This window comes from Vicugna pacos, chromosome 3 (assembly GCF_048564905.1).
Source record: "Vicugna pacos chromosome 3, VicPac4, whole genome shotgun sequence".
NCBI lineage: Eukaryota > Metazoa > Chordata > Mammalia > Artiodactyla > Camelidae > Vicugna > Vicugna pacos.
The window spans coordinates 72133253-72160804 of record NC_132989.1 but is presented as its reverse complement, the minus strand read 5'-3'; the positions used below and the strand labels follow the sequence as shown (position 1 = coordinate 72160804).

At 40.5% G+C, this 27552-nt stretch overlaps 1 protein-coding gene across 3 annotated transcripts in view; it reads left to right on the top strand.

The window, feature by feature from the left end:
- ARHGEF28 (Rho guanine nucleotide exchange factor 28) overlaps positions 1-27552 on the top strand; it is a 276600-nt gene that overhangs the window by 165810 nt on the left and 83238 nt on the right. For all 3 annotated transcript variants that reach the window (XM_072958530.1, XM_031674979.2, XM_072958531.1), the window contains 3 exons: positions 19818-19939; positions 23570-23850; positions 24882-25089. In XM_072958530.1, coding sequence (XP_072814631.1) covers positions 19818-19939; positions 23570-23850; positions 24882-25089 — 611 coding nt within the window. The remainder of the gene's footprint in view (positions 1-19817; positions 19940-23569; positions 23851-24881; positions 25090-27552) is intronic.

The window sequence follows — 27552 nt, the reverse complement described above, 5'->3', positions numbered from 1 at the left end:
CGTCGTGCAGTTTTCCTACATCACGCAGGTGCTGTTTACCTTGCCTTTATTTCTTTATTTTGTCTATAATAGATGTGATCTTTCTTACGAAGTTCTTCTCCCTAGGCAGTGAGGAGGGGGAGAGTTACATTTCGGTCTAACACAGAAAACTTGATCTGAGATGCAACAATGAAAGTAGTCACTTTTGGTAACTGCTCAGTCTCTTTAAGTAAAATACATAGTCTCTCAGATTTCTTCCTCCTCCACCTCCTCCTCCTTTCTTGCCAAGCCGGTGTTGAATGTGATTCTCTAGTGAGGATGTTTGGGGAGGAGGAGACCCCTTCTTTGACTGCCCTCTGGGTCCTCCGGTCTCAGCTGTGGATCTGCTGGCCCGGGCTCTTCCCTGAGGCACGACTGTTTTCCTGGGGGTCCTGGCATCTGTGACCACGGTCCTGCGGCTGTTCCTCTCTCTGGTGTTGGTCAGATCTGGCGATGCTCCTTCACTGACTTGGCCTCACACTGGCTTTTACACTACAGAAACCTTGGACTCTTGGCCCCTGGCTCACACACTTGCCACCAAACGTCTGCTTACAAAGTCCCTTCCTTTGCATCCTGGTGGGCCATGGCAGGCCATGAGTACTCAACTCAGCCACTTCCTGCTCTGCTCAGAGGCCTTTGGGATCTTAAGGATCTATTCTCACCTCTTGAGCAGCTGGGAGTGGCCCAGGAAAGCTGGCTCTGGCCCTGATACCTGATCCTTCTCTCTCACCGAGGGTGCTTGGTGCTGGTTGTCCTCATGATGGGTTGGGGCAGCCTACAAGGCAATGTCCCTAGATGGAAGCGCGAAAAGGCCACCCACCCTCAGGGTAGTCCCTGGCTTATCTCACACTGGCCCCTGCAGCAGAGAAGCCCCACGTCGCATCCCTGTGATCGCCGTCGTCCCTGTCAAGGGGCAGCCCTGGTTATGAACTGTAACTAAGCTTCTCTCCAGCTCTCCTTCATGCTAGCCCACCCGAAGTTGCTCAGGGTAATGGAGCAGGATTCAGGATCCAAGGAGGGTTTCCCAGCCAGGAGAAACCCAGAATAGTTTGGGGGAGTGCCAGGCAGCACTTGGCTTTCATAATTTATGACCCTGCTGATTCGAAATATTCTTGCTGAAGACACAAAATAAGTGAAGGTTAATTGAAAGTTGCTAAGAGAGTAGCTTTTAAAAGTTCATATCGCAAGGAAAAAATTTTTTGTAAGTATATGTGGTGATGGATGTTAAATGGACTCATTGAGGTCACTTTGCAATATGTACAAATATCGAACCATTATGTTATACACTAATGTTATATGTCAATTATACCTCTAAAAAGAAGAAAAAAATTTACATTTCAGTGGAGAATTCTCTATTTTGCTGGTGTAGTTCCTTGTCTGTAGTAAAACTCAGTTACCTTTGGGGATATTAAAGGGGGCAAAATCACGTGGCTCCAGAGATAGGTGTTGGAGAATTGGAGTTCCTCATACCTTTTGAAGTGGACACAAGTATTCTTATGTGCCTGTGTCTTTCCATAAAATTATTCAGGATTTGAATTACTCATAGGGTTTCTTTTTTTTTTTTGATCATGCATTCAGTTTATTAAAGTATAGTCAGTTTACAATGTGTGAATTTCTGATATACAGCATAATGTTTCAGTCATACATATATGTGCATATATTTGTTTTCATATTCTTTTACATTATAGGTTACTATAGGATACTGAATATAGTTCCCAGTGCTATACAGAAGAAACTTGTTTATCTGCTTTACATATCTGCAGATCTCGAACTCCCAATCCATCCCCTACCACCCCATTTCCCCTCTGATAACCACAAGTTTGTTCTCTATGTCTCAGTCTGCTTCTGCCCTGTAAATAAGTTCATTTGTGTCTTTTCTTTAGATTCCACATGTAAGTGATATATGGCATTTTTCTTTCTCTTTCTGGCTTACTTCACTTAGAATGATGATCTCCAGGTCTATCCATGTTGCTGCAAATTGCATTATTTTATTCTTTTTTATGGCTGAGTAGTATTCCTCTCTCTCTCTCTCTCTCTCTCTCTCTCTCTCTCTCTCTCTGTGTGTGTGTGTGTGTGTGTGTGTGTGTGTATGACTGAGCATCTCCTTGATAGCTTGCGGGGAGCAAGGACAGAAAAATGTGACTTACGTATTTGAGCCCTCCTGTTTCATATATACATATCTATGTATACGTATATGTGTATATGTGTGTGTGTGTGTGTGTGTGTGTGTGTATATATATATATGACAACTTCTTTATCTGGTCATCTGTTGATAGACATTTAGGTTGTTTCCATGTCTTGGCTGTTGTAAATGGTGCTACTGTGAACATTGGGTCGCGTGTGCCTTTTCTAATTGGAGTTTTCTCTGCATATATGCCCAGGAGTGGGATTGCTGGATCATATGGTAGCTCTATTTTTAGTTTTTTAAGGAACCTCCATACTGCCCTCCATAGTGGCTGCACCAGTTTACTTGCCCACCAACAGTGAAGGAAGCTTCACTCATAGGGTTTCTTGTGATGATAGCACATAGGAGCACCTTCCTCATCAGTTGGTCCATTGTCTATTTATTTATGTATTTATGATTTATTTAGTCTACAGTCACCTGAAGTGTTTTGTCAAAGTCCTGCCACTTTATTTCAGGTCTTTTGTGTCTATCCTGGTGTTTGTATAATGTGTTAGCGTCTCTGCCCTCAGTTTGCCCATTTTTCCTTCCGGTAGATGAAGTGGCTTTCGGCCTTGGAGAACTGCATCAAGATGGAAAGGAATTGCAGGTGAAACCTAGTCACACTAGAATCTGCGCACCACCCATGACTGAGCATCTCCTTGATAGCTTGGGGAGAGCAAGGGCAGAAAAATGTGGCTTATGTATTTGAGCCCTCTTGTTTCATACATAAACGCTCGTCCCCTTGAAGGCTACTTTGTGCTACTGTAGTTAGGAATGAGGACCTGGGAAGGCTTTGGAGAAAACTGTGGTTGTTCTCTGAGCCTGTGTATTCTTCCCTCTCTTCCTCCTCTCTCCCCACCTCCCTCTGTGCCCCCAGTGTATTCGGAAGGAAAAGACTTGTTTTCTTCTTCAATAATTTTGATAATTGGGTCTTTCAGAACAGCAGAAAGGACTTTCTTTAGGACCTGATTTTAGAGTGCCGAGTTATAACTTGCTATTCAGAAGGAGTTTTAAACTGCAGTTCCAAGGCAGAGGGCTGGGGAAACAAGTCACCCCCAGCACCTCTGAAGTGCATTCACTTCCGTCCTCAGCCATTGCTGTTGTGTGTGAACAGGACTGGCTGAGAGGCCTGATCTCATCCCAGGCCTCACTTGCCTTTTTTACAGGATCCCAGGAGGGAGAGATGAGTTCTGGAGTGAAGTGGACATTTGGATCCACATTTGGCTGCTCTATTTGGTAGATGAAGGTTCCTGGGTTCTCCAGACTCATCTTGGTGTGAACTGAAATCTTCTGAGTAACTTTACCTTACACCCAACCTACGGGAAATTCCTGGGCTGAGAATAATTTTGGAATTTGGGTGGATTCCCTTTGTAACCTCAAGTGCAACTCAGCAGAGTGAGGCCAGGAATTGTTTCCGGCCAAGACAAATATCTGGAAAGTCCTGAGAGCACCTTGGAGGAAGAGTAGGCAAGAAGATAAATGATGGTGTACCTCTGAAACTGTTCATTTTCATTTATGAGAGTGGGTTTTTCTGTCTTCTAGAGCTCACTCAGACCACTGGTAGAAAGGACCATCTGTACATTTCAGAATTTGGCAGAGCTGCCTTTGAGCTGGGGGATCGGGGAGGCGGTGAGCTGCAGTCAGAATGGAGATCTCTGCCAGCGCTGGGTTTGTGTTCTGTTTCTCTCTCTTCATAGCGTCTCTGGGTGATCACTTTCCTTGAACTTCAGCTTTCTCATCTACAAAATGAACACGATAATGACTTACGTGGTTATGGAGAGGAGGGTTGGCAGATGGTTAAAAACAACATTACGTACTCTTGGGTAAAACATTTCCAGCTAATACCTTTACATGTATCTTATCTGACATGGTTGCTTTACCTATTTGGCAGGAGATCCCACAGCTGTTCTTTCACATAGGAGACAAGTTTTTAAACCATGGCTTGTTTTTCCCTCTTTATTTTAGAAGTAAAAATGGTCATTAGAAATCTAGAGATTGTAGATAGTAAAGAATTGAACATCAAAACCACCTGTGCTCCATCCCCTAGAGCAGTGAACACCTTCGTGTATCTTTTCAGTTTTTTCTCTTGGTTACCTTGCACGTTGTTGTGTGGATAAACAGGATGAAGTCATACATTTACTGTTCCGTGAATGTTTTCTCAGCAAGACTCACACTGTTGTGTTCTGACAGTAGACCTCCAGGGGCAGATAGCCCAGGCCTGGGAAGTGAGCGAACACACCTGGACACGAGTCATACTATGAACCATCAATGAAACTTCCTCATGGGAGAATACCAGACGTTGCTCAAATACCGTTTTCTTTGGTTCAAAATGGGATGCACAGTAACCACGATTTTTAAATAACGTACTTTGAACTGCCCAGCAGCGTGCCTCCCTAAAGCAGCCACTTACCAGTTGTGTGACTTTAGGAAGTTCATTAAGCAGCACCACAGTTTTCTAATCTACAGAATGGAAATAACAAATAATACAGCTTTTAGTGGGTTGTTTTGGGAACCACACGAGTTAATATATAAAAATCATACAGTGCTTGGTTCATAGTAGGTGCTGTATTTGTGATAACCATAATGGTGATATTCACCAGTGTGATTACTCAGCATGAGCAGGTGTCATCCAAGTACCTGACAGTTTGCTTCAGGTCTCTCCCTTTCAATGTTTTTTTCCTCTGATATCTTTCTCCAGTAGCTTTGCTTTGCAAATCTGCCTGATCATCCCGTAATTCCTTTAAAAGTAACCTACCTGATGTTTTAAATGAAGAGATAGAAGAGCAGTAGTCCTGGGCTTCTGCTCCAGAGGGCTTGTCAGATGGGGTTGCACAGGAAGTGCTTAGCATCTTTGGTGGTCTGCACAGTGGGAGAGTCTGCTTTCAGCTCAGACACCAACCAGGAAGTTACTTGTCCTACCAGGAGGGGCAAAATAAAGCTCTCAGTACTGCAGTGTGGTAGATGACAGGGCAAAACACAGAGGCAGCAGGCAGGGAGAGCCCAGCAAAGGGGGACAGCCTTGTGGCTGTTTAGAGTCTTGTCAGGGGAACTTCCTGAGGGATTGTCCGTAATGACTGTGCTTTGATGATGTTTTTAAGAGTCAGAGATGGAGGCTGAGGGCCAGGTAGCTGAGTGACTGGTAGTCAGCAGACACTCAGCAAGTGTGGAAAATGAGAATGAATGAGTAAGTGGGTGAATGACTGCGAGAAAAAAGAAAGGGACACTCCCATCACGGCTTGGAGTAGTGTAAGAACAGCTGGGCAGCAACAAAACCTTCAGGATGGGAAGACGCTTGACCAGGCCAGAAGAGCATGGTTTCTTCGTTGTACCTGGTACAGGTTTCTGTTCTTTTCTGAATGAGAAAGTGTTCACTCCTTCAGAGAATATTTACTATCTGCTCTATACCTGGCATGGTTCTAGGCACTGGGGATACAGTGAACAAAGCATTCAGTCACTCTCCTGGGGCTTACATTCTAGTAGAAGGAAACAGACAGCACCTGTACTTCTGATCAGCTGGCTGTAAGTCAGATGTTCCCGCAACTCCCTCCCCAACTTTGATTAATTTGCTAGAGCAACTCACAAACCTCAAATAAGCATTTTACTTAACAGATCACCAGTTTATTATAGAAGGATGTAACTCAGAAACAGCCAGGTGGAAGAGATGCAGAGGGCAAGGCACGGGGTAGGGGCATGCAGGATGGTCACCCAGCACCTCCATGTGCTCACCACCTGGAAGCTCTTCAAACCAAGTCCTTTTGGGTTTTTCTGGAGGCTTCATTAAATAGGCATGGTTGACGAAGTCTCTGGCCGTTGGTAAAGTCCAAGGAGGGTGCCATGGGAACCTCCAGTCTGTAGCCGGTCATTCAGGAGCACAGGTCCTGGACTTAAAATTGGCATCTGAGGTTGGTGGGGGTGGTGGGCAGTCGAACCCTTAACTGTGGAATCTGATGCTCTCTCCAGGTAGATAGTGTCAGAATTGAACTGACTTGTAGAACACTCAGCTGGTGTCCAAGAATTGCTCGAATGTGTGGGAACCTCCCTCCAACCCTGCAACATTGGAGCTGGGTCCCAGACCATTTTAGTAAGGCACCATAGGTTATAATAAAGTTTGGCTTTGACTCAGAATGAGATGGGAAGCCATTGGAGGATTTTGCAGAGCTGTAGCATGATTTGATTTCCCCTAAAGGCCTGTGTTGACTACACTGTGGGGAACAGGCTGTGGAGGACAGAAGAATGGATGGGAAGAGACCAGGGAGGAGACAGAGTCTTATACGTGTTGGCAGGAGGATGGTGGTGCTGTGCCCTGGGGTGGTGGTGAGGTGATGTGGAAAGGTCAGATTCTGCATCTCTTTGTTTGTGAAAGAGAATAGGGAAGAGGCAAGATGGCGGAATAGAAGGACGCTTGTAAGTCACCCTCTCCCACAAATACACCAAGACCCACATCTACAGACCCACTCAGCCAACCAGAGCACCTGCGGAACTCCAACAGATCATCGCCCTCTTCAAAAGATAAAGACGCCAAAAATCTGATAGGAGAAAAGGAAAAAAGAAAGAACAAAAGGCAAAGCAGCGCGGGACGGTTCCCGCGGGGAGGGAGCGGCAAAGGAGGACTGGCCCTTGCTCTCTGGGTCTCCCCTCTCCAATTGAGAGGCCAGCGGGACGGAGGGGGAGCCTCCAAGGCTCGGATCTGTACAGAGCAGCCCTTGTCTGACAGAACTAAGTTAAACAGGCACAGAGCGTCCCCCTGACACCCAGCCTGAGACGCAGGCCGGCAGCGGCGGGCAGGGCCAGGCTGCACAAGCGGGGCGGAGGATGGGGGCGGCTGCACGGAGGCAGCTCCAGGGGACTGCAAGGGGCTGGGCGCCGGGGCTGTGGGTGTACAGGACAGAACAACCTGGGCCCTCCATAAAACAGCAAGGTTGATGTGCTCTCGGGGGAAGGGTGCATACCCCCATCTCTGAAAACCCGCGGAAACTTTTCAGGGGAAGAGGGGCGGGGCCCAGGCAGAGCCGCCATATTCTCCGGCGCTGAGCACCCAGGCGGGGGAAGAGGCGAAACCTGCCTCCGCACCGAAGGGCTTAGCAGCCTCAAGGGCCAGACTGAGACGGGCCTACAGCCCGGGGCAGATAGGATCCTTCCATCCTGGTCCCTCAGAGAACTTGCTCCACAAAGACAAACAAGCAGCTGGGTCTTGGCTCGGAGCAGGGACGAGGCTGCCCCTCGGTCTTCCCTGAGCCCACCCGCAGAGCGCGACCAGGGCGGAGAGCGCAGCTGCACAGAGCAGAGGGGCTACCGGCGGTGGCGCAGGCAGAGGGAGAGCGGCCCCCCGCCTGTAGGGTAGGAACACAGCCCCTGACCGAGGTGCTGGGAGGGGGCATGACCCGCCCTCCTGCCTGGCCAGTCTGCAACATCTGACTGCGGCATCCAGAGGGGCAGTGACCCGCCCGCCCGCAGCAGAGGAGAGCTGCATCTGACCCCGTGTTAGGAGGAGGCGCGATCTGCTTGCCGACAGGTGCTGGGAGCAGCACAGAAGAGGGCGCCGACGGAGGGCCTATGAAAACAAGCTGAGCTTCCAAAACAGGACGAAGACAGAAGGACGTAACATTAAAAGCACACAGACTCCAGGAGAACACCGACAACCCCCCTTTTTTTTGTTTGTTTTTTGTTTTTGTTTTTTTAAATCTGTTTTTACCTGTTCTATTTTCAATTACTCTTTTAATTTTTACTTCTTAATTCATTTCTATTTCTCTTGAGTTTTGATGTCCCGTTATTGATTAGACACAGGCTTCAAACACATATATTCATCTCCCCACCCCTTTTTTTTTCTTTTTCTTCTTTTTTAAAGGTTTTAAAAGGATGTCTCCACCCGATTAATACTCTGCTTCAACCCGCTCTTCTATTATTCATTATACACTGCTTTCAAACCCTCTTTCTCCCTTCTTTTAAAAATCTTTCTCTCTCTCTTTTTTTTTCTTTTTTTTCTAAGTTCTATTCCTAAATAGGCATTAGATAGATAAAATCCTTAAGATCCAAAATAGACAACTGATACTCCATAAACCACAGTGCCAGAGAGGTATGAGCAAGATGAAGAAGCAGAGAAACCTTTCCCAATTAAAAGAACAAGAGGAATCCCCTGAAAGAAAGCTCAATGAAATAGACATCGACAGCCTACTAGATCAAGATTTCAAAAAAGGAGTGATCAAACTGCTGAAGGAATTAAAAGAGATAGTGCTTAGAGAAATAAAATGTCAAAAATGAAATTGAAGCTATAAAGAAGAGCCAAGCAGAATGGGTAAACTCATTGACAGAGATGAGGAATGATCTAACAGCTGTGCAAAGCCGACTAGTTAATGCAGAGGAACGAATTAGTGATCTAGAAGACAGGGCAACAGAAAGCACCCATTCAGAAGAACTACAAGATAAGCAAATAAAAAATAATGATAATAGCATAAGGGACCTATGGGATAATATAAAGCGTCCCAATCTTCGCATAATATGGGTCCCAGAAGGGGAAGAAGGATCAAAGGGGATTGAAAAGGTTTTTGAAGAAATCATGACTGAAAACTTCCCAAACTTAAAGAAGGAATCAGATATACAAGTACAGGAAGCTCAGAGGGTCCCAAACAGAAAGAACCCAAATAAACCCACACCAAGACATATCATAATCAAGATGGCCAGAGTCAAGGATAAAGAAATGATTCTAAAGGCAGCAAGAGAAAAGCAAAGAGTGAATTACAAGGGAACCCCCATAAGGCTCTCAGCTGATTTCTCTAGACAAACACTACAGGCCAGAAGGGAGTGGCAACATATATTCAAAGCCCTGAATGAAAAAAAGATGCAGCCTAGGATACTTTATCCAGCAAGGCTATCCTTTAGGATAGAAGGAGAAATAAAGAGTTTCACAGACAAAAAAAAGCTGCAGGAGTTTAACAACACTAAACCCATGCTAAAAGAAATATTGAAAGGGCTATTCTAAATAGAAAAGCAGCAGGATGCTACAGAAATGAGAAACTCACAACTGGAAAGGTGATAACTCATGAATTACAAATAAAGAAAACACGAAATTATAAAAGAAGACATACAAATCACTGAGAGTGGGAGAGGGAGGCAGGGAAATATAGATTTTTTTTTCTTTTTTAAATTTTTTTAACAGTGGGATGGGTTTGAGATCATGTTATTATCAGTTTAATAAAAAAGGGTATAGGTTAATAGATTTACAAAAAAGGGTAACCACAAGTCAAAAATTTACAAGGGAGTCACAAAAATTAAATAATATCCATGATAATACAAAGGAAAATTACCAAACCACAAAAGGAAGAAGAAAGGAACAAAGAGGATATACCAATTCAACTGCAAAGATAAGTTCAAAATGGCAATAAACACACATCTATCATTAATTACTGTAAATGTTAATGGACTAAATGCTCCAGTCAAAAGACATAGAGTGGCAGAGTGGATAATAAAGCAAGAACCTTCAATATGCTGCATACAAGAGACCCACTTTAGGGAGAAGGACACATATAGATTGAGAGTGAAAGGATGGAAAAGGATATTCCATGCAAATGGGAAAGCCAAAAAAGCAGGTGTTGCAGTACTGATTTCAGACAAAATAGACTTTAAAACAAAGGCCATAAAGAAAGATAAAGAAGGACATTTTATAATGATTAAAGGAGTGATACAAGATGAAGATATTACACTCATTAATATATATGCACCCAATATAGGAACACCTAAGTACATACAAGAATTACTAACAGAGATAAAGGGGGATATTGATGGGAATACAATCATAGTTGGAGATTTTAACACTGCATTAACATCACTAGACAGATCTTCCAGACAGAAAATAAACAAGGCAACAGAGAAATTAAATACTACAATAGAAAAACTAGATTTGGTGGATATTTTCAGAGCATTACAACCCCCAAAAATAGAATATACATTCTTTTCAAGTGCACATGGAACATTTTCCAGGATCGATCATGTACTTGGACACAAAAGCAACCTCAACAAATTTAAGAAGATAGAAATTATCTCAAGCATCTTTACTGACCACAATGCCATGAAACTGGAAATCAACAACAGAGAAACAAAGGAGAAAAAAAGAAAAGCATGGAGATTAAACAATATGTTATTGAAAAAACAATGGATCAATGAGGAAATCAAAGCTGAAATTAAAAAATACCTTGAGACAAATGATAATGAAAGCACAAGCACTCAAAACCTATGGGACACAGCAAAGGCAGTGCTAAGAGGGAAGTTTATAGTGATACAGGCCTTCCTCAAAAAAGAAGAACAATCTCAAATAAACAAGTTAACCCACCACCTGAATCAATTAGAAAAAGAACAACAAAAAGCCCCAAAAAGCAGCAGAAGGAAGGAAATAATAAAGATCAGAGAGGAATTAAATACAATAGAGATTAACAAGACTATAGAAAAAATCAACCAAACCAAAAGCTGGTTTTTTGAAAAAGTAAATAAAATCGACAAACCTCTGGCCAAACTCACAAAGAAGAAAAAAGAGAGAGCACAAATTAGCAAAATAAGAAAGGAAAATGGAGAAATTACAACAAACAAAATAGAAATACACAATATCATACGAGAATATTATGAAAAACTATATGGAACCAAACTGGATAACCTAGAGGAGATGGACAAGTTTCTGGAAGCATACTGTCCACCAAAACTGAATCAAGAAGAAATTGAACACTTGAACAATCCGATCACTAGAAAGGAAATAGAAATAGCAATTAAAAACCTCCCTACAAATAAAAGTCCAGGACCGGATGGCTTCACCGGGGAATTCTACCAAACATACAAAGAAGAACTCATACCAGTCCTTCTCAAACTCTTCCAGACGATTGAAAAGGAGGGAATACTCCCAAACTCATTCTATGAAGCCACCATCACCCTGATACCAAAACCAGGCAAAGACACTACAAAAAAAGAGAATTATAGGCCAATATCACTGATGAACATAGACGCCAAAATCCTCACCAAAATTTTAGCAAATAGAATCCAACAACACATAAAAAAGATTATACATCATGACCAAGTGGGGTTCATCCCAGGGACACAAGGCTGGTTCAACATACGCAAATCAATCAATGTAATACATCACATCAACAAGAGAAAGGACAAAAACCACATGATCATCTCAATCGATGCAGAAAAAGCATTTGATAAAATTCAACACCCATTTATGATAAAAACTCTCGCCAAAGTGGGTATAGAGGGAACATATCTCAACATAATAAAAGCTATATATGACAAACATACAGCCAGCATAGTTCTCAACGGTGAAAAACTCAAAAGCTTCCCACTAAAATCTGGGACAAGACAAGGATGCCCACTATCACCACTCCTATTCAACATAGTCCTGGAAGTCCTAGTCACAGCAATCAGGCAAGAGAAAGAAATAAAAGGGATCCAAATTGGAAAAGAAGAGGTAAAAGTGTCATTATATGCTGACGACATGTTACTATATATAGAAAACCCTAAAAGGTCCACAAAAAAGCTACTAGAGCTGATTGAAGAATTCAGCAAGGTAGCAGGTTACAAAATTAATGTTCAAAAATCAGTTGCCTTTCTTTACACTAACGATAAATCAACAGAAAAAGAAAGTAAAGAAACAATCCCCTTTAAAATAGCACCCAAAGTAATAAAATATCTGGGAATAAATCTAACCAAGGAGGCGAAAGAATTATACACAGAAAACTATAAACCACTGATGAAGGAAATTAAAGAAGACTTTAAAAGATGGAAAGATATTCCATGCTCTTGGATTGGAAGAATCAATATTGTTAAAATGGTCACACTGCCCAAGGCAATCTACAGATTTAATGCAATCCCTATCCAGTTACCCAGGACATATTTCACAGAACTAGAACAAATCATAATAAAATTTATATGGAACCATCAAAGACCTAGAATTGCTAAAGCATTACTGAAGAGAAAGAAAGAGGCTGGAGGAATAACTCTCCCAGACTTCAGACAATACTATAGAGCTACAGTCATCAAGACAGCATGGTATTGGTACCAAAACAGACATATGGACCAATGGAACAGAATAGAGAGCCCAGAAATGAACCCACAAACTTTTGGTCAACTCATCTTCGACAAAGGAGGCAAGAATATACAATGGAATAAAGACAGTCTCTTCAGCAAATGGTGTTGGGAAAACTGGACAGCAGCATGTAAAACAATGAAGCTAGAACACACCCTTACACCATATACAAAAATCAACTCAAAATGGATTAAAGACTTAAACATAAGACAAGATACAATAAACCTCCTAGAGGAAAACATAGGCAAAACATTATCTGACATACATTTCAAAAATTTTCTCCTAGAAGAAATAAAAGCAAGAATAAACAAATGGGACCTAATGAAACTTACAAGCTTCTGCAGAGCAAAGGAAACCAGAAATAAAACAAGAAGAAAACCTACGGAATGGGAGAAAATTTTTGCAAGTGAAACCGACAAAGGCCTGATCTCCAAAATATATAAGCAGCTCATATGACTCAATAAGAAAAAAATAAACAACCCAATCCAAAAATGGGAAGAAGACCTAAACAAGCAATTCTCCAAGGAAGACATACAAATGATCAAAAAGCACATGAAAAAATGCTCAATATCACTAATTATCAGAGAAATGCAAATCAAAACTACAATGAGGTATCACCTCACACCAGTCAGAATGGCCGTCATTCAAAAATCCAAAAATGACAAATGCTGGAGAGGCTGTGGAGAAAGGGGAACCCTCCTACACTGCTGGTGGGAATGCAGTTTGGTGCAGCCACTATGGAAAACAGTGTGGAGATTCCTCAAAAGACTAGGAATAGACTTACCATATGACCCAGGAATCCCACTCCTGGGCTTGTACCCAGAAGGAAATCTACTTCAGGATGACACCTGCACTCCAATGTTCATAGCAGCACTATTTACAATAGCCAAAACATGGAAACAGCCTAAATGTCCATCAACAGGTGACTGGATAAAGAAGAGGTGGTATATTTATACAATGGAATACTACTCAGCCATAAAAACCGACAACATAATGCCATTTGTAGCAACATGGATGCTCCTGGAGAATGTCATTCTAAGTGAAGTAAGCCAGAAAGAGAAAGAAAAATACCATATGAGATCGCTCATATGTGGAATCTAAAAAACAAAAACAAACAAACAAAAACAAAGCATAAATACAGGACAGAAATAGACTCATGGACAGAGAATACAGACTTGTGGTTACCAGGGGGGTAGACGGTGGGAAGGGATAGACTGGGATTTCAAAATTGTAGAATAGATAAACAAGATTACACTGTATAGCACAGGGAAATATACACAAAATGTTATGATAAATCACAGAGAAAAAAATGTGACAATGAGTGTGTATATGTTCATGAATGACTGAAAAATTGTGCTGAACACTGGAATTTGACACAGCACTGTAAAATGATTATAAATCAATAAAAAATGTTAAAAAAAAAAAAGAAAGAGAACAGTCAAGGCAACTCCAAGAGTTGCCATTTACTGGGAGGAGCAAGTGTAGGAGGGAAGATGGGAAGTTGAGTTTCACACCTGTAGCACTTGACGCGGCTGCTGTACAACTCAGGGGAAACACCAAGGAGCCAGTTGTGGTTCACAGGAGAGGGCTGGGCTGGGGGTGAAGGTCTGGGAGTCACCATGGTGGAGTGGTGTGTGGTGCCATGTTGTCAGATGACCCAGCGAAGGAATGGAGAGAGAAAAGATTTGAGGACTGACCCTGGGGCGTCGAAACTTGCCGAAACCCAGAAGATGAAGACTGAGAAGGAAAGGCGGGAAGAGAGAGAGAGAGAAAAGGGGACAGGGAGGAGCAATCGTCTGCATGAGATGCTGTTGTAGGTCACACCAGGTGTGTGACCTGGGACTGAGCAGCAGGTTCTGTAATAGGAAGGGCGGCGGTGATCTCAGGGCGGAGGTGGGGGCACCGTTTCAGCGCAGTGTTGAGAGCTGAGCGCTAAACACAGCCTTACTCATTATGTGGCGGTTAGTCACCCTCGAGAAATCCTTCTGCTGAGTTCATAAGCTTGTAGATTTAAAACAAAAAAAGGATGAAGGAAAGAGAGAAAGAAAGAAACAAACAAACCCACAGAGCTGCCCAGCTGTTGTGGAGAGGTCTGGGCTGAGAGGCCCTTTCCTGGCTTGCGCAGTGAGAACCTGGCACCCAAAGGGGCCAAACCAGGTCAGCAGCAGGTTTGCAGAAGGCCACCTTGGCCGGGTTTGTTTCTGTCTGGGTGTGGGTCCCTTACATAGCCAGTCAAGTAGGCCACATCTTCCCGTAGCTTACAAGGCCCTTAGCTTCTCCAGGGAGAGTTGGGTTTCTTTAGAAATCAGGTTGCAGAGGCCTTAGGCTGGTCTGTGCTATTGACTGTGTCCTGCCAGAGTCGGAGTAGGTGTCAGTGTCAGAGAAAAGGGAGGCACCTGCCTCTCTCTGTCCGCCTCACTATGCTCATTCCCCTTCTCTCTGGGAGAAGTGCATTTGCTTTCAGCTGTCTGTCTCGTGTCACCTAACTAGAGCATCCTTGGTCATCAGGGAAGTGCTGATGAGCAGTTCTGCTTCGGGGAGTCCTGTGGAGCTGCACAGATCACACGACAGAGCAGTGAGAGAATGGGAGCGGGGAGAGCTGGGGATCCCCTCGGAGCAGCTGCTGTTTACCTTCTAGGCATCTGCAGGGAGAACCTGGCCCGAGTCATGTCTGAACATCGCAGTTTCTGAAATCCTCCCTTTGTTCTTGAGAAATGCTGCCTCTGATTGTCTGACCTTATGCTTTGTTCGTCCTGCTGTTATAATCCTCTCCCATTTCGTAAGAGCTCATTCTTAAATCCTTGGAGGTAAATTTTATGGGCAGCTTGGCTTTGTTTTTTTGGTTACCGTGTTCGGGATGGCCTTTTAAAATTTCTTAACACGAGTGGAGTCTGAAATAAGAGTTAAAACATTTTAAAAGCTTTTTGTGTAGCCAATGGAATGTCCTGTGCATTCCAGTTGCCTTGGGCTGGTTTTTAACACGTACAGTTATAACCAAGGTGGAAATCATTTTTTTTAAAGAAGCAAAACTACATGAAAGTATCAAAACTGTACAACCTCATTTACTGGTACAATAATAGTGAGCATTTACATAGTGCTTTGTGTCTGATTAAATTCCTTCTTTGTCTCAGATTGTGTTTTAATCACTTAAAATATTAAACCGTTTAATACTTAGAACAATTCTGTGTGGGAGCTGTATTATCCTTGTTTTATAGATCAGGTGATGGAGGTGCAGAGACATTAAGTACCTTGCCCAAGGTCACGTGATGAAATAGGGACGCTTTGAATCCAAGCCTTCCAGGATCCCTTGCTCTTAACTACGGCAGTGCATTACTCTTCACTAATTTAAAATTTGCAGCCATTGAATGGGAGTCGAGATTTGGTCACTTTTACACTGTCTCTGAAATATGGGTTTACCAAATACTAAAAATGAATACTATGAACAAAACTGTAAGTTTAGCTTTTTGCTAAGAAAAACTATTTATAAAACAGCATTCATTTAAGACAAAGAGCTGATTTTCTTATTGCAAATTATTTCTATATGTTCATTGAAAAAAGACCTGAAGGACTTTTTTTGGCAATAATTTTTTACTTAATTTGCTACTGAAGTGGTTACATATGGAAGTAATAAAATAATGTATCTTGAAAAGTCTGAAAAGATAATTAAAAAAAATGAAACTGTTGTAGCTTTTTCTTTGGGCTGAAACACAGTAGAGCGATTAACCACTTTAATACATGTAACCACCTTAATATATGTAGCTGATGTTTATTTGAAGCTACTTTTTAAGACTTACTTTCTTTCCACAATAAATCTTATTCTGCTGGTTTGAACCCCCCGCCCCCTCCTTTTTTGCAGTGTCTAGTGTTGAAGTTAATAAAAGAGTGGAGGTCTTGTGAGTCTATGTCATCTTTTGGTTTGTGCATCTGTGTTCACTTCTAGATCCTATTATCTTTTGATACTTTTTGGCACCTGGACACTATGGATGCTCCAGAGAGTTATACTGCAAGGGCTCTGGGGCTAGTTTTATAAACAGTTGCAGTGAGTGACCCAGAAAATCTCCATGGCAGGTTATGGATGACAGATCCAGAGAGGAGGCAGATTTTCCCTTCCCACTGCTTTCTAAAGACTTTGTACAGTCGTGTCCTCCCCAGCAAGACTTACTGTCATTACTGACAGGATGAGGGCATGGTCTAGGCAGTCCAAAGGATAGGGTAAATTCTGTGGGGCACTGTTGATCTTGGGGATGGTGTCCCAACCTAACACTAGAAGCCACTGGCTCACACAGTGGGGCAGGTATTTCCTTTTCCATTTTCTTTTGATCTTCTGATTCAAGGAGGAAGTTGGTTGGCACCCTTGTATCTTTAACATCTCTCACATCCTTCAGAATCCGTCTTTATGACAGAGGGCAGGCTCTGTGGACTCTCAGCTTTGATAGACAACTTTATTTAGTCAGAATGTAGTTTCATTGTTTATTTTCCTTGTTTTAGGATGTATAATTCCCTCCTACTTTTGACAGGGACTACTGGCTTTCTGTTTACAGTGAGGAGAAGGTATTTCTATGAAAACTAGTTTCATTTAAAGGAAAATGGTGAGTCAATCAAAAAACAAGTACTAGAGAAAGTAATAATACAGGTGATACGTAGCTGTGGCAAAAATGTGAGCTTGCTAGAGGAATGACAAAATCGTGGGAAATACTGGTCTAATATCTGCTATGGTTAATTTTGCAGAAATCTGCAGTCTCTTTTTTGAAATTCTTGGGACCAGATTTGTTCTGGAATTCAGGATTTTCAGGTCTTATTGACATAGTGCTTATTATCTATGATGTGACCCACGTAGGAAACACTGGGGCAGTGCTGGCATCAAGCACAATAATATTTCTGCAGCAAAACATATGAACACTCACACCAAGTGGTGTAGAAACTCTGTATGGCCTCATGTGGGTTCAGGTCAGTCCACCAAATAGGTTTTTGAACCAAACTTAAGAAAAAGGTTTGATTTTCAGAGATTTCTAGATTTCACAGTTGCACATAAGAGATGACAGATCTGTCTCTGTCAACAAATTGCATTATTTTCTAGAACACCGATCAGATTAATCAGGCAGAAAACAAACTAGACCCCAGCTTGGTCCAAGGAACTCTGCCATGTTTCAGTTTATTTTCCTGCTTGAATGTGGTCTCCTTATAGATTCTGACCTGCTGTCTTGGGCCAGGTAGACTTGTTTGCCGAAGAAAAGTTGAATCCAAGTGACTTTGATCTGTGAATGTGAAAACAGGAGTAGTTTCTGGTTCTGCTCATCCGTGAGATGCGAGGGTCAGAGTTTGGAACACAGAGCTCACTCTCTTGGAATTTAAGAATGCAGATGTTGGGTGACTGGGCAATGCATTCTCTGGCACCAGACAACATGGGGAAATACTTCATTTGGTTTTATGTTTTTAAAATGAAATTCATCAATTGTTTGCAGTTGTTTTGTTGAATGTCTTGTTAGTTCTTAAGATAGTCTGTTATCAATGAAGTCTTAATTTAGCCATGATCAAAATGGTTAAAGAGGGCCAAGACCAGCCTTCCAAGTGTGATGGCAGGAAAGCCAGGTTTTATAGTCTATGGACTTATGACATTGTAGAGCAATGGAGTCTGAGTATCACGATATAATGTGTCCCAGCTATTGAGTGAAATGAATTTTAGTTTAGTGTTAGAAGTTGAAGGTGGATTAATTGCAGTTCAGAGGGCCATGTTGAGTTACTTATGATTGTTTTTCAAACATTCTGTAAGATGATAAATGAGCAAGTATTTTCTTCAGACCACATTGAAAGTGTTTTGTCAGATTCTTGATTTATAACCTTGAGAACATGCATTTATTTTTTGCAGTTAGAATGGAAATGTATAGTAATTGATCATAAAAACTACACTTATGAAGTATTTATGGGCTTTGTATGGTATATTGCTAGTTATTTAAATTAAGTGATAAAACAAGATACTATAGATATAAAAATGGTTTCCTTTATATTGTGTATTTCCTCAGGAAGCTTAATAAAATGTCACTTCAGTGTTCTGTGGGGAAGAGGCATATTCTGATGTAGAATCTCAAGCCAGAGCCATTTGGCTCATACAATTCATGCATATTTGTATGTAAATTTTATAATGTCATCCAGGACTTTCCATGGAAGAATAGTGTTTTACTCCTTGTACCTTAGCACAACTTTTATGAATTGACTCACTCCCATGGGCTAACCTGGATTTTATGCTGTGACAGAACTAAGACAGGTGGTAGGATTAGTGCCATTTCTGGTAGAACAGAGGCAGCACTGTCCCTTTTGTACCTACTCAAGAAAGCTTACTGGAATGTTGGTGAGGATGACATTTGCTGTGCATGTAATTTTGAATCTACCCTATTAACGTCATTTATAGACATTTAGAATCTATTATTAGTGTAACCCACCCTGATTAGTATTAATAATCTGGAACCTCACATTGAACCTGGTAAAAATCACTTTTACTATATAACAAAATATAAAATATACTAGTGGCAATATTTATTGAGCAATTGCCAGGCATGTGTTAAGTGCTTTGCATGTTTCAACTCGTTTAATCCTTATAACTGCACTTTGAAGAAAGCATAATAATTAAATGCTTTTACAGATGAGGAAACTCTGTGAAGCTATTTGGAGATCCAGTACTTTAGCCCAAGTCACAAGAAATGAGGCATCTTGGCTCGACTCTGTTTATTACCTTCAACTTCGTGTTCCCTACAAATACAATAACATAACTCTCTGGGACTCAACTTTCAGCAGCTTTGTCTTTTTTGGAGCAAAGCTGAGAACGTGGGAAGCAAGCAAAATCATTTCTGTAATTAAAATAGAAGCAAAACTCTGTCTGTATGAGGTGATGCATATTCAGCAGGCGATCAGAGCCAGAACCGCTGGGCTGTGTCCTGTCTTGGGTCCTTTAGTAGAGGGTCTGGAGCCCGAACACGTCTGTGGAATCTGAGCGTCGCAGTATAATCACTAATGCATCCAAGTTATTGTGCAAATGAATTTTAGTTTAGTATTAGAAGTTGAAGGATAAAAGCCTGGTTGATTTTTATGAAAATCTGTCATGATTGGAAATACAGTGCTTGAAATAGGCACACTTTTTAAAATCTAGAACTGTTCACTTTTTAAATTGAAATATAGTCAGTTGCAATGTGTCGATTTCTGGTGTACATCACAATGTGTCAGTCATGCATATATATACGTATATTCATTTTCATATTCTTTTGATTAAAGGTTGTTACAAGATATTGAGTATAGTTCCCTGTGCTAAACAGAAGAAATCTGTTTTTATCTATTTTTATGTATAATGGTTAACATTTGCAAATCTCATTCTTTATGACAGTTTTAGATAACTGAGACAGTTTGGATGTAGAAGAGAAAATACTTGCATTGTAGATCTTAATATAGGAAGACAGCAAAAATGCCATCTTAAAATGCAATCTTTTTCTTTTTTCCCCTGTGATTTGGTTAAGAAGGTAAAGCTTGACTGTAAAATAAATTCCTTCTACTTTATTTGTCCTGTTTTCATTTTTGTTCTAGATTGTTCCTGTGATGTCCTCAAAAGATCCAGGCATCCCCCAGCGTTCCTTGCTGCCGGCCGGCTTTCTGACATGCTTAATGGTGGAGATGAAGTCTATGCTAACTGCATGGTGATAGATCAGGTAAGGTATGACTGATGTTACTAGGCAGATCTGTCTTTTTAAAACCTGAGCATGTGAGAAATATATTCAGCATTGTTGTATTCCTCTGAAAATTTTAGCTTAAGAGCAGCCCAGGCTTTGTTGCTGTGGAGTCTCATCATAAAAGCATTTACCGTAGGTCCTTCCTTCAGAACACAGCACACCTTACCCCCTACCAAGAAGCTCATCCTTGGGGCCAAAATAGGTGATGACATTTGGGAGGTCAGTTTCTTCTCTACAGTTTTTCCAAGAAGTGTGTGTATATGACCTAATTAAGCAATAGTTGTATTCAATTCCAGCAAACACTAATGCACAAGAGCTTGATCTCAGCCCCATATGATACTGTTGGATAAATTAATCCTTGCTTAATCCTCACAACACACCTATTAATGTGTACTTAGGTCATAGAGCGTTAATATTAAAACAGAATAGTGTCATGTTGCAGGGAAGCTGGAACCCTTCAGTTATTCACCCTTCCTGATAGAGATTTGTGAGTTAAATCTCATAAGGAGATGGTTTGAATGTGCATCTCATAGAGATTTATTCTTTGTTCTTTTCTCTAGTTTGGTGATCCTCAAATTTTAATATTTATAAAAGTTAAAAGATAGTTACAGATGTGAAAATTTCTACATGCCCTAATTTATGGGAGATTTAAAGGATTTTCAAGAGTAATTTAGACAACACACAGTTTCTGCCTTATCCCCTCGGTTTAAAACCTGATCCCCACATGAGATGCACTGTATATGTGCTCACACAGCAATAATCTGTTTTGCTTTTTACATTGTTGTTGTTAGTGTGCATATGTTGTACCCTACTAGTTATAGATGTTTTCTCTGATACGAATTTTTTTTCTTGTCTAGTAGATCTCAATTTCAGCCCATTGGTCTAATGTCTGCTTTTTTCTTTGGCTTATGAAGCATTGTTACTTTAATGTTTTACGTTTAATGAAACATAGTATAAATGGCATAGATTGGAATGATAATCAAAATGACAGAAGAATCAATAAATCAGAATGGACATCAGCTGTAAATAACTATTAAAGTTTTTGTGTGTGTGTGTGTATGTAAAGAAGCAGAATGTCAGCCATAGTTATAGAAATCTAGGATGAGGCACAGAATTTAGGACAAAGTGGGCATTCTGGGGACAATTCTTTGAAAATACAAGGTAGTTGGACTTACTATGCTCTAGCTACATTTTGATTTTAATGGTTTTATTCTGTTCGCATATTTTCTCAACATTTAAATGAAATACGTTAGTGTCCTTTTTTTTTTCCTCTGAGCCTTTAGTGAATACTACAGTATTTCTCTTTACCTCAAGTAGCTAGAATTGTACGTGCCTCAGACATTATGTGGGGGCAAACTGTATCTTTATGGGCTCTAAGATACATTAGAAATGTAAAACTTCCCAAACCAAAGATGAGGTTTGGATGTAATTTCTGTTTGGAAGTATTTTGAGTGAGAGAAGTATTGCTTTAATAATGTGAAGCATACATTTAAAGAGAGCTCAAACAACCTGATTGATACACTGAAGTGAAGCGGAGGATTGCTGAATTTGTGCACTGAAAACAAAACTAAAAATCTGAATGCAAATCACACAGTTCACTATATCAGGGTAGTGTAGTTACGTCATTTCTTTTATTGTTCCCATGTCCATTTGACTAGCAAGGACAACAATAGGAGTCCAAATTCTGCATATTTAAAATAATTGCTAGCAATATCTGGGAAGAATCTTATCTAATTTTCTTCATCTCCTTCAACCTGGCACAGGAGCCTAAAAAGATTGCTACCTTGTTTACGGTGCTGTTTCCTATGAATTTCAAGGTTGTCAACCAACCTGATGAGGAAACTTACGCGATAAAAACTACTTTGAAAATTACTCTGTCCTACAAACTGCTTTGGAACAGTTTTTACTTGGTCATCATTTCAAGCCTACATAATTTGGTACAAAGAATCTCTGTATACTCTTTATAAAAAATCTGTAAATTTTAACATTTTACTTTATTATTCTGAGTATGTGTTTGTGTGTGTGCATGCAGGTACTTAAGGTATGTGTATATATATATATATATATATTAACCATTTGAGAGTAAACTGAGAATGTGATGCCCCTTTACCCCTCAGTCTTTAATGGTGTATTTTCCTAAAGGCATGAGTATTCTACATGGGCACATATAGTTATCAAAATCAGGAAGTCATCATTGACACAGTACTGTTAGCTGTCTACAGACCTTATTCAATTTTAGCCAATTGTCTCAATAATGTACTTTGTTGCAAAAGAAAATTCAATAACCTGTCTTGTATTTAGTTGTTGTGTCTCTTTAGTCCCTTTTAATCTGGGACAGTTCCTTAGTCTTGTCTTTTATGACATTGGTAATTTTGAAGAATACAGCCCAAGTTATTGTTTCTTTGTTTATATTTTGCTATAATGCCCTTTAATTTTGGTTTGTCTTATATTTACTCATGATTAGATTCAGGTTACTTCAGGTTGGCAGGAATATTACAGAAGTGATGTTGTGTTCCTCTCAGTGCATTGTATCAGGAGGCACGTGACAATAATTTGTCCCATTACTGGTACTATCTTTGATCTACCAAGTTTCTTTTCAGTAAAATTACTATTTTTTTCTTTTTAAATTATTGAGTGTCTTGTGGGGAGACAGTTTGGGTCTCTGTACAAATCCTATTCCTCATTTGACTCTCATCCTTATCATTCCTTGGTTGTTTTTGCCTTAGTCAATTATTATTATGATGATGAGTGATTTAGGACCCTATATTTCCCCCTTTGCTTCTCTTCCCCTTCACTGTCTTATTTATAAATGGGTTTTTTTGTGTGTGTGTGTTTACTATCTTCTCCCCTAGATGTGATGCTTTTGATGACTACCACCTCAGATCACCAGTACCTTTAAGCCCCTTCCTTAGAGCAAGTGCTTTAATCAGCGGGGACTTTTTCCCCGACACTATCCAGTGTAGGCTGGACTTTTTCTTTTGGATGGTGATTTTAGATCAGTCTCAGACCTTCCACTAGCTCCTTTTTCTCTACTGTGCAGATTTTTATAGACTTCCCTTACTCTCTGCAAAGGCTTATGGCAAGAGCATGACAGGTTGCTTGCTGAGATTTGGTTTTTATTCCTTACAGGTAATTTAAAGTTTGGGGTATTTTCTGTCTTCTTGTTATGCTGAATCCTTACACCTTACATAGTTTTGTTTGGGAGACTCAGATTTCTGTGACCACCGCTAACTTGGTTACCCAGATTCCTATAAACTGTAAGTTAAGCTGCCTACTCTTTAGTTTTTTTCTCAAGTATTTAAAACATTTCCCCTCATTTTGAGCCAGCGGTTGATAAAATGTTAAAAGCATAGTCAGTTTCTGGTTTTGTAATAAAGTTTACAAACCACTCAGTTGATCTTCTTTTCTTTTGTGACTTATGGGATAGCAGCCCAGTGAACAAAAATACATCATGTAAGAATTCTCTACTTACATAAAACAAAACAAAAATAAGAACAAACAGAACATAAGAGATAAATAAGTTGTGAGGTTTCTAAATTGTGAAAACTTTATTCTTAGCTAAAGCAATCTTTCCTGCTTTTGCTCGGATGTTTTTCTTTCAAATTCCAGGTTGGTGATCTGGACATTAACTATATTAATATAGAGGGAGTCACTACAGACGCTTGCCCTGAGTCCATGGGTTCTACTCGGGGGCCTCAGAGCAGCAAGCTCATCCCTCCTACCCAAACCAGCCCTGGCGTGTCCCCACCAAAGGAGAACAAGGAAGTGACATCATACACTGAAGCGCAGCCGTCTTTCATCTCATCATCAAGCTCATATGCTTCCAATTTGAATCTTTCTTTTGGTCTTCATGGATTTGAAAAGGAACAGAGTCATCTAAAGAAAAGAAGGTAAGGTACCACATTCTGGAGGAAAAATGTAATAAATCCAGGAAACTTATAGCTAGACTTAGAAAATTTCTATTTTCTTATTTTTATCATCCCCACCTTTTTTATCTCTACCTCAAAATATTTCCCCTTTTAGGTTCTTAAATTCCTTGGCTTGAAAGTAAGATCCATAAGAAAATTGACAAAAAAATAAGAGAGGAAAACCACAATGAGATCCCACTTTACACTTACTAGACAGGAAGACGTTTTAAAGATTAACAATACCATATTTGGTGACATTGCCTATGATGACAACTCCTATGTACAGTTGATAGTGAAAATTGTATAATGACTTTGGAAAATAATTTGGCATTTTCTTGCAAAGTTGGATATGCATATATGTTATGACCCACCAGTTTTACTTCTGTGTGAAAGAAGATGTATACATGACTATTTATATGTGTAAATCTCTAAACATGATAACTTAATCTGACATGTTTGGAACCTCACCTGACTCATGTGCGACCTTTTCCTTGACACCAGCTCTGGGATGAGATCTTCAAACGTCTCCCTTGTCTCTTCATGTGTGCCTCTGCCCTCGTGAGCTTTCAGGGCCAACGGAGGGAAAGCCGAGCTGTAACTTTCACATGAGACCGCCCTAGGCGCCCCCCACCCCCGCCCCGTGCCGCCAAATAGCCCAGTAGCTCTGTTTTGTCCACGTTTTTAATATTTGAAGGGTAACTGTTTGGCTTTTGCAATAATAGCATGTACAAGACAGACATAGTAAGGACAGTGCTAACTCGAACCAGCTTTTGTTTCTTAGAGCATTTGAAATGGCTTCTGCTAGGTAGGAATGTTCATTTGGGGGAACATTAAATCTTGTTTAAAGATTTGGGCTATTTGGAGGGGAGGAACAAAACAACAAAAACCATTTAAATAAAAATTTTGCTAGAAATTGAATAGCTTCCCATTGCAGTGGATCCCAGTGGGAGGCATAGAAACCCCCAACGCTGTCTCACTTGACTCTTCAGTTGCTTGTTGGCTTTGTGCTTCAGTTCCAGCCTTGACGCCCTGGATGCCGACAGTGAGGGCGAAGGGCAATCGGAGCAGCCACACCATTGTTTCACTCCAGTGTCTCAGAGCTCCTCGAGAACTGGCCTTCCTAGTGGGGACGAGCTGGACTCCTTTGAGACCAACCCTGAAGCAGATTTTAATATCTCCAGGACTGAATCACTTTCTTTATCAAGTAACCCACAGCTGAAGGTATTCTTGGTGGTATTATTTTGGTTTATTGCAAGCATGGAAAATAAGTTGTCTAAATCTACCCATCTCTGAAAGACATATTACATTATAGTCACATGTGTAAACTTCTTTTTTTTTTTTCGGAGACCCACGAGCTTCCTGAGTCTGTCCTTTCAATCTCTCCCACGTTAAGTTGTAGGGTCCTTACAACTGATTCGTTTACAGTGGCTAATTCATTTTTGTTAATCACTGTCTGTACAAACAATCTTTCACATACTTGGAAAATTTTACCAATACATACTGGGATTTCTGCCATCATCCCGTAAGCAGTGGGAGGAAAACTGGGAGCATGAAGTGAGTTTAAGTGATCAAACTTGTTTTGCTCCCATAAAATTCTGCTTGGCCCAGGTGAAGAGGTAAGTAAGATGGTTAAGGCAGAGGTGGTGTTTGTTGAGCATTCCTGGCTGCAGGAACTCTTCTGGAATGCCATAGATTTTGTCAGTTTTTCCAGAGGAGACAGCTTTTCTGTCATTGGCATTTCGCATTTTGCTGTGATTTTTTAAAAGGTTAAACTCTTCCAGTTTTGAGGAGAAAGGCATTTCCTATTAGACCTATGTTTTCTTTTTGATTTCTATTGTCCAGTGGTTTTCTTTTTAGATTGAGTTTACTACTGTAAAACAATGTGTGCTGTGCCCCAAAGTCTCTTAACACCGACATACGGGGCTTATAGTAATACTTTGTTAGTAGTGTGCTCTACAATGTACAAAACATGCTTTGTGTATGTACAGAATGTATAATTATAACTCACTTAAGACAAAAGTAGTACTTCTAATTTTTGAGCAGTTGAGGTTCTGGAGAGATTGAATGTCTGGTTTAGGTTGCCCAAACCTGGTGATAGAGTCAGAACTCAACTGTAGGTCTTCTGATCCCAAATCCTGAACCCTCTTCTCTCAGCTCAGAGGTCTGTAGGGCTGTCATAATCTTCTGAGCTTAAAGGTCATGTGGTATTTCTGGGTAGTAAGAGATGGGTGTGGTTGTTAATGTAGATACTTCTTGGTTTTGCATTTTAAGTGGAACTGTGAACAGCTCATCATTACTTGGAATGACGAGTAATTCTTTTTGAAACAGTTCCATGTTGTTGACTTTCAAGAAGAATCTGTTGAATAAAATATGTCTCGCCTTGCCTTTGCAATGACTCTGTGTAGCTTTTTGCTAAAGAATTCTGGGTAATTTTCAAAGTCCCACTGTTAGGAAAAATGATTACCATGCATAACTCAAACGTAGAGGATGGCATTTGGGTAGAGCTATTAGGATTCTAGGACAACTAGCGTTGGCCTTTCTGACCTCCAGGCCCACTGGGTCTTTCCCAGTGAGATAGTCAGGGAGCCATGGCCCAAGACCCTTTGAAGAAGGGTCAGGCTTCTGTTTTCAGCTCTCCTCCAGGCTCTTTAATTAAACCATGAGCCTAGGGCAACCGAGTGCTTTCACTTCAGGAGAACAAAACAGAGCAGTGCTTGTGAAGCACAGTTGCTGATGGCTTGATTTTAGTAACAAACTTTGCACTGCTTCCGTTTACCTCTAACCGTAAGCGGTCTCCTAAAAATGGATTGCGGGGGGTACAATCCCAAGGCTACTCGGCCCCTATTAGATGGGATTTGGGGGCCATAAATGGCTTTAATGACATTCTATTGTGTATTCATTTAAATTTTCTGGAACACGTTTAAAAAGCATGTTTTGATTATCTTGCATTTTCCAGTATGTTGCCGATATGATAACAGAAGTAATTGGTAGTTGGGAAACAGAAACAAAATAGCAGGTCATTTAAAAGGAATAAAATTAAACATATATAAATCAGTGATAATTCAAACATCATCCCAGGAAGTGCTGGATATAAGACCTGTTAAAAGATGAGCACAGACTAGAAGGATTTCTATAATGACCAGATGCATTTTTTTCCTAGAGGCTGCAGCTAACATTACAAACTTAAATAGCTGTTAGGAAGTTTAAAAAACTTACAATTTTAAGTGGCTATTCCTCTGCCTTCTAATCATTGTTATGTATCAAGATCTCAGTTAATATAATTTTGCTTAAATGCTACAGTATAAAATAACAGAAATAAATGACAACTCAGATAAAGAAAAAAGTTAAATTTATTGAATATGAAGAGAAAAAAATGTGACTTAATTTTTCAATTTTATCCAACTTGGTTGGAATGTCATAATTGTATTCTAAAGTATATATAGGAACTATTCCCAAAAGCTCAAGTTTACTAAAGCATTAAAAAGACAGTAAAATTTTTTAAGTTCTGATAAGCAAACAGAAACAGATTATTAATAAGATCATATCAGGAATCATAGAGAAATAAAAGGAAGAAAAATATACCAAAATACATTTTAAAAGATTACATCAGAAATGTTTAGGTTGAGTCTTTTTTCAAAGCTCCTGACTCAGTAACATGCACTGTTAACACATGCTTTCAAGTCT